The sequence below is a fragment of the Tupaia chinensis genome, unplaced genomic scaffold (genome assembly GCF_000334495.1).
Source record: "Tupaia chinensis unplaced genomic scaffold, TupChi_1.0 Scaffold000272_1, whole genome shotgun sequence".
In the NCBI taxonomy this organism is placed as follows: Eukaryota; Metazoa; Chordata; class Mammalia; order Scandentia; family Tupaiidae; genus Tupaia; species Tupaia belangeri.
The window spans coordinates 8610236-8617887 of record NW_006159754.1 but is presented as its reverse complement, the minus strand read 5'-3'; the positions used below and the strand labels follow the sequence as shown (position 1 = coordinate 8617887).

General features: G+C 46.4%; 1 protein-coding gene and 1 long non-coding RNA gene across 2 annotated transcripts in view; one reads left to right on the top strand and one right to left on the bottom strand.

Moving 5' to 3' along the window:
* Window positions 1-8: 8 nt before the first annotated feature.
* SHOX2 (SHOX homeobox 2) overlaps window positions 9-7652 on the top strand; it is a 9370-nt gene continuing 1726 nt past the window's right edge. The window contains exons 1-5 of the mRNA XM_014588307.1: window positions 9-52; window positions 2908-3116; window positions 5531-5588; window positions 5896-5984; window positions 7498-7642. Coding sequence (XP_014443793.1) covers window positions 2949-3116; window positions 5531-5588; window positions 5896-5984; window positions 7498-7642 — 460 coding nt within the window. The 5' untranslated portion in view covers window positions 9-52; window positions 2908-2948. The remainder of the gene's footprint in view (window positions 53-2907; window positions 3117-5530; window positions 5589-5895; window positions 5985-7497; window positions 7643-7652) is intronic.
* LOC106734994 (uncharacterized) lies at window positions 5595-7635 on the bottom strand. Its single transcript, XR_001370452.1, has 2 exons — window positions 7561-7635; window positions 5595-5831 (listed from the first exon to the last, which is right to left on the bottom strand). It is a non-coding gene; the product is annotated as an uncharacterized LOC106734994 (long non-coding RNA).

Below are 7652 nucleotides of genomic sequence, written 5' to 3'. Positions count from 1 at the left end.
AGGGGCGCCGCCGAGAGAAGCAGGGAGCCGGGCAGCCCGCGGCTTACGGAGGGTAACGGCCCGAACCCCGGCCGCGGTTCCCCTTCCCGCCTTCCCGACTCCTCTCGGGCGGGAGAGGACCCCGAGGCCCAGCGGGGAGGATGGGGGGTAGGACCGAGAGGGCCCTGGACCCCAGCTCTGGAAGCTAGCTTGATTTTGGAGGGGTGGGATTCCGGTGGTGTGCACAATCGTGGGTGAGGACCTCGGGGCGTGAGGGCGTGTGGGGTTTGCGATCCCTTCCCAGCTGCTCCATGTCACCGAAATGCGTTTTTCTGCAGCCGGAGGATGGGCCAGCCACTCGGACGGCCCGCGGGCGGACGTGGAAGTTCGCGGCGGCCCGTTTTTTTTGCCGTCTCAGGCCAGCATCAGCAGCCGAGGTTGCAGGAGCCTCTGCTCTAGGCCTAAGAGAGGGAGAAAGAGAGAAAGGGAAGCTTCATCGTCAGGTCGCTCCTGGGTTTGGGGCGGCCGCTAGGACCCCTGCAACTCTGCAAAGACCCTGAATGTCTTGATCTTGGGGGCCCAAACTTCCCATTCTCTGAGCTATGAAGGTAAACGAAGCCCAGGCGAGCTGAGGTCCCGGCTATGCTGCTGCTTTGGGGCGAGGCGTCTAGGTTTTTTGGAGGGAGTAGTTTTTCCGAGATTTACACAAACCCTTTACTGCTTCGAGTTATCCAGCACTCTAGTCTGGAGGAAAAGCCTGTGGTGCCAGCGAAATGCTAGGGAAACGGGCTTAATCTAAATGGCAGAGCGTCCTGTACCAACTCAAAGGAGTTCAACAATAAAATTAATTTAGCACTTGGTGCCTGCAGTAACTGGTGTACTGCCATATTTTTCCAATTAAGAAAATATGTGGCATGCGTAGAATCACATATTTAAGCAAGCAATTAAGTTGTTTATAACACAGTCTGTTCCTGGTTAGGCCGTTAAGTGGAAATTTGGGGGCAAAATAGAGATTATATTAAGTCTATTAATCAACTCGAAATTAGGACATCTTTCTCTTTGAAGCTCTAAAACTTTGAGGGCAGGGGACTATGTGGATGACAAGTAGACAAAGCCTTCCCTCACCCCTTTGGCTGAAACTGAAGGGTGTGTTTTTATATTTAAATTTCAGTACGACATCAGTGAAAATATTTTCCTATTAAATGTGACCCCTAGTATTTGCTATAATGTCATCCACTTCCTTCCTGAAGGGAGGATAAATGTTCACAAAACGAACTCGAACTCGGAAAACTAGAAATGCAGGGACGGGATGCTTAAGGTCATAGCAGGCAGAATGGCAGGCTGGGCTGAGACCTAGGGGTTCTTCCTCCCCAGGACCTGACACTAGGTCCTTCTACATTTGGGAAGTGATGAAATTTGGAAAGTGATGTCAGGGGGCCCTGTGCAGCTTTCTGGCAGGAGATCCACAATTCCAGGCCCTTGGGGGCATCAACACCCCAGAAGGTGAGGTTCTAGTTCTGATCCTCTGACAGTCACAGTTCCTAGGATTGTTGATTTCCATGGCCAGGGTAGGTATTAATTTTTCTCCAGATTGGGTCTTCTGGAAATAATTTTTAATACTGATGCTGATGGAGATCCTGGGCTGGGAAGAACTGCAAACCCTTGACAATCTAGACTCAGGTTTCACATCTTAAGAACGGGCATTAAGGATCCAGGAAGATCTTGTATTAATACTGGCTTCCCTGATGACCCTTGACTGTAGTTTCATTATATGAAAATACACGCATGTATCTGTTTTCATCCGCCTCGGATGAGTCTGTATGCTGCCACTACGCAGAGCTTGTGTTTTTAAAGGGAAGCGGACAGGAAAGTAGCAACGGATGCGTGCAAACCCAGTGCAGAAAAAAATGCATATTTTATTAAACATCCGAGCTGCTGGATGCATGAAAAGGCTTTGAGCAACCAATAGAAACCGAGGACCGCGAATGTTCCGCGTGAACCTGTTGATCTCTGTGGGTTTAAACGTTTGGGGTCGAGTCTCTTTTCACCTGGGAGGGAGGAGAGAAGAGAGGCAGTGGTCGGTTTTGCAGGTCACTTGAGGCTGGTTTTCCGCCTCTTGCCTTCTGTCCGGGTGTGGGAGGCGAGCCCTCCAGGCCGCCAACATGGCGTGGGCGACTGTGCTCGTGCGACCTTGGTCCAGCAGGGAAGAGGACCAGCAGTGCCTGGCTGCCCGTGGGACCTTTCTCAGGGTCTGGTCCGAGCTCTTGAGCAACACCGGGCACCCGGAATGCGGTTCGCTGTGCCACGTAGCACCCGGGTCTTGTTCTCTGGCTGCGACCCTTCGACCCAATTGTTCCTAAATTAGAACAGTAAGTTTGCCGGAGGCAGAGAGCCAGCAGCCGGGAGAGCTGGCCTGAGAACCCGCCAGCCCTCTGGGAATGGCCGGTGTGAGAGGCCGGTGCGTGGCCTCGCGGAGCCCTCCCGCGACTCCGCGCTCTGTGAGAGGCCCAGCGTGGCGCTTTTTCTTTCTGTGAGCGCGTGGGACTGAATGAGTGCGGGGAAGGGTGAGTGGCAAGCATGTGGTGCTTGCAGGAGAGGGCAAGGGACCGAGGAGGTGAGGCGGTGAGCTAAGGCCAGAGAGGCCGAGATGGATGGTTGAATGCTCACCCAGCCAAGGGGCAGCCACCCAGACTTGACCTTTGCGAGTCTCCTGGATCCTCTTCCTCTGGGTAGGGCCATAGGGTGGAAGGGGATTTCACCAGAAGGAAGAACCCTCTACTGTTCTTTGACACAAATTTGGTAACGGGATTTGCGTGCTGTTTTTGTCCGTGTGTATGTGTGTGTGCGCGCGTGTGTGTGTGCGCGCGCGTGTGTTGGTGTGTGCGCTTGTGGACGAACGTGTGGCCCCGTGCGTGGTGCCCCCTCCAGTGTCCCCGGAGCTGAAGGATCGCAAAGAGGATGCAAAGGGGATGGAGGACGAAGGCCAGACCAAAATCAAGCAGAGGCGAAGTCGGACCAATTTCACCCTGGAACAACTCAACGAGCTGGAGAGGCTTTTTGACGAGACCCACTATCCGGATGCCTTCATGCGCGAGGAGCTGAGCCAGCGGCTGGGGTTGTCGGAGGCTCGAGTACAGGTATCCGGCTTTGAGAAGGTCTAGACTGAGCCGAGAGCGGGGAGGGGATATTCCTGGGGTTAGAGAGGTGACTTCAGACTCACAACATTGGTTCCTGTTCAGATGTCTGGTGTGATCTGAGAAGGCAAGGGATATCTTTACTAGAAGTCTTATTTTCCAAAGTAGATCCTAATCCTAGAGCCTTTTCCCTCATCCCAACATATGTTCCCAGCAGAAGAAAGCTGTGCTGGGCTTACTCCCAGAGTTTCCATAAACCACACCCCCCTCGCCTAGTGCTAGCTTTAATGTGGTTTAATCCTAATGGGCCTACTTTTATAAGCCTTAAAAAAGATCCCACAGAAAACGTTTTATCTCTGGATGCCTTAAAAGTTACAATGAGGATTTTGTTTGCCTCAATTGGGTTCCATTTAGGGTCTGTTTTGGGGTCTAGGTTTGCCAAGCGGATATACCAATTAGGTTTATAGATGTGCAGACTATAAAGAAAATTAGCAACTGTTAAGTGCAGAAATTTACAGTCTGCCATAAGCATTAGATCTCAACTGTGTGTGAAATAGTGGAACAGATAAATACATTTTAGTCACTCTTTGTTCGTTTGCTTAACTAGGGCAATGAGCCTGAATGTACAGAAACTCAATTTAAAAAAAAAATAGATCTTAATATTGGCATTTCCTAAGTCTGACCCTCAGCAAATGCCCCACCCGTTGAAGTTAGGTTGAAGCAGATTTTCTTTATTGGTTGTGGAGGTGAATGTAATAGCATAAGTAGGCTTGGGGTCTTTTTTTTTGGGGGGGGAGGGAGAATTATATGCATACATATCCTTCCAGTTTATGGAGAACAAATTTAAATGTTTTGGAGTATTTCTGCTCAAATAATAAATAGGAGAAAATGATGGTCATTATTTGAACACATGGAGCAGTTTTAGGCCCGAACATCTGCAGCTGTTACAAAGTACCCCTGTAACAGATACTCCCTTGGTCTCTGGGCGCAGAGACCACCATCTGTAGCGAACTATGCGCAATTCTTATGGGGCTTCCCCGCATCTTGTAATAGGATCAGGAAAAAAAAAAACCAGAGCAGTCACGTTGAAGAAGAAAAGTAATAATAGGCAGCCTTGGTCATCACAGCTTCAACAGCAGAACCTTTCTTTTTAAGCCTCTTCTGCTTTGCTCTGTGCTCTGAGATCTCTAGAGGCCCAGCAACCTCTTAAAAACATGATGATAATTATTGCAGTTATGAGTATTAGTATCTCAATTCCAACTCTTGTAGAGAAAAAAAAAAAAAAAAAGAGGCAAGAAGCCTCAGGCCATGAGAATTACACAAAGGATGCCACCCTGGCACAAAATCCACCCTCCTATTATACTAAATAGCAGGGGAATTTTTGAAGATTTACATCAACTATGACATTGCTTTCGAAATATACCAGAAAAAAAAGCTCTGAAGCAAGATTTTACTTTCATGAGTTTTTATAAGCATTAATTTGTGACTCAATCAATATGCTGTGTTATTGGAACTAGAGTGTAAAAGAAAACTATGTGACTTGTAAAACATCAGTTATTCTGCCTTTAAAAGTTGGCAAGTTTGTATAAGAATGTAATATCCAGGAGAGGGTAGTTTTCAAGAGCTACTTGATTCATATCCCATCTCTTTCCAAGGAGTGTTCTTTTTTTCTCTAAAGAAGTGAACTTAGTGTTGGTCTTTATTTTTTAAATGCTTTTATTTAAGTTTCAGGGCTATTTTCTAGATGCTACTATCTTAACTGCAAGCAGCAGCTTTTTCTATAGAAGCAAATTAGATTATCATGATAATGGCACAATTATTCTGCTACTGTGTTACACTCTGCTGCACAGAGGAACATAGAAATTCTAAACTTCTTTGTAGTGAGGCTTTTATGACACTAATTACCTCACACCTCCCCCCTTACAATTTCCTCCCCCCCCCCAAAAAAAAGAAGAGTCATTACTTGCTTTGGTGTATGTTTTTTCTTTAAGATGAAGCTAATTAATATTACAGACTATTAATGAGCATGTTCTACTCAGGTCTTAACTGGGCAAACATCAAAACCCATTATCCCACTGGTAGCAGGTACCAGGGAGGATTTTAGGCCTTGGAGAGTCTGTTATGTGGAAAGATGAAACCAGGACCAGTAGTAATTTATCAAGAAACAATTTACCTTGCAAAAGTCAATGAAATCTATAGTTTTATTTCTGTAGTTCATTTATATTTTTAACTTTGACAACTGAGTCTGTTTTATATAATTCAAAGATCACTTGCCAATCTCTCAGTCCTGGCCTAAAACCCTACTCTTTTCTCATTGTACTCTTATAATTAAAACAAACAAACAAACAAACAAAAAACTAAACTAAACTTTTTTGAGTCCTACATGCAGACTTTTTTTCCCCCTTTCCAACGTGTAGGTTTGGTTTCAGAATCGAAGAGCGAAATGTCGAAAACAAGAAAATCAACTTCATAAAGGTATGCTTTTCATACAAGGAATCTTTGGTATTCTACATCGAGAAGTAGAGGTTTTTTACTACAAAGACAAAAAGCCTGCAGAAATGACAATGGTCCTTGACTTCAGAATCTTCTCTAAATGCACTTTACTGAGAGTCTTGAAGTTTGAGAGTAAATGACTTCTATTTTAATTATGGTAGCAGTTAAGAAAGGTGACAGTCCAATTCCAAATAAATTAGATTCATCTTGGTACCACTTGGAACTCTGAAAAACAATGATGAAAATATTAGCCTCACTCACTGTATTTTGTTTCCCTATGTTTTTCAAGGTGTCCTCATAGGAGCTGCCAGTCAGTTTGAAGCTTGTAGAGTTGCACCCTATGTCAACGTAGGTGCTTTAAGGATGCCATTTCAGCAGGCAAGTACAGCCTCATTTCAAACTATTTTTAAATGTAAAAAGACCTGGATTCTTGCTTAAACCCTTGAACATACCCTGTCCCTGAGACCCAATGTAGGTGTTCATGCAGCTGGAAAATCTATTTCGAGATAATATGATGGACCCAGTCCCTTTTAAAAACCCATACACTCTAAAGAACTTGAATGCCTCATCAGTTTTGCTCTTCTGGGAACTCTGCAAGGGGCCTGAGGGCAGGAACTGGTCCCTTAAAAATGCACTAAAGATTGCACTTGGGAAGAGGAAGGAAAAACCTTTTGATTAAAATTTTGTCAGATACAACACAGAGGTTAGCCCTAAAGTGTTTCTAAAGCAAACCTCTAAATAGTTTTCTAGGTATTTTCTCCCTTTTAGTCACATTAAATGTCTCTGACAGATGAAAAATAAATACAAGTACTCCCAACTCAGACTTGTTTTTTTAAAGCTGTCTCTGCCAACAAAGCTTTATCTCTGGAAGAGAGGGAAACCTTGGTCTTCCCAGGGCTGCCCTTCCTTTGCAATCCCTTTCTCAGTCATAAAGAAACCTTTAAGACTACATTTTAAAAGGACAGCCTGCAGCAATGATTTAATCCTCGGAAATCCCAGTGCTCTGAACTCCCCGCTCTCCAAGCCTGAGGGCGAAATCCTTTCCCAACCAGCTCCTGACCTTCTCCATCCTCAGCCAAGACCCTGCCCAGCATGGCTATGATGTCATGAACTAGCTCTCAGTCACCAGCACTCTGGACTGGGGAGACACCTGTGTGTCATGTAGTGAGAGTTCATGCTAGGGAGATCTTAGTTCTTTTGAAACAAGAGAATGACTGGACAAAGAGGGAGGAGGCACCTTGAAAGGAGACTCTTACTACTCAGCAAGTCTTCTAGCCAGCAGCATCAGCGCCACCTGGGAGATTGTTAAAAATTCAGAATCTCAGTAGGTTTTGAGTAAGAATCTGCATTCAGAACAAGATCCCCAGGTAATTCTTAAGACAGTGATCAATAGAAGTACTACCTCACAGTTTTGTGTCAAGTGTGGTGAAGATGCAATAACTTCCCTAAGTGACATGAAAAACTTTTGTGGTTTGCTTGTTAGCGCTTAAGTGTTTTAGTAATGGAATACAAGGTGTATGGCGGCATCAGGAGAGGAGAGAAACAGCCCCCACGCCCAGTCTTGCCAACACACCATTGTTATTTTGAGAGAGGTGATCCTTTAGCACAATAGCAATGTGCCCACATTCCTGCAGATGGGGGTTCTCAGTGCCCAGGGAAATAAGCACACACTGAAAGAGTTGCAGAGACCCAGGGGCACTGGAGTATCTTTGTGACGCCCTAGTTTCAGCAACAGGCTGAGAAGGTTACTCTTCGATAAGATGCGCAAACACCCCCTCCCAATCCCTCTCCCTATTCCCTCCCCGGACAAGCTGGACGCCGTTAATGCTCTGTTTCTATTCTGTTGTCACCCTAGGATAGTCATTGCAACGTGACGCCCTTGTCCTTTCAGGTTCAGGCGCAGCTGCAGCTGGACAGCGCCGTGGCGCACGCGCACCACCACCTGCACCCGCACCTGGCCGCGCACGCGCCCTACATGATGTTCCCGGCGCCGCCCTTCGGACTGCCGCTTGCCACGCTGGCCGCGGACTCGGCCTCCGCAGCCTC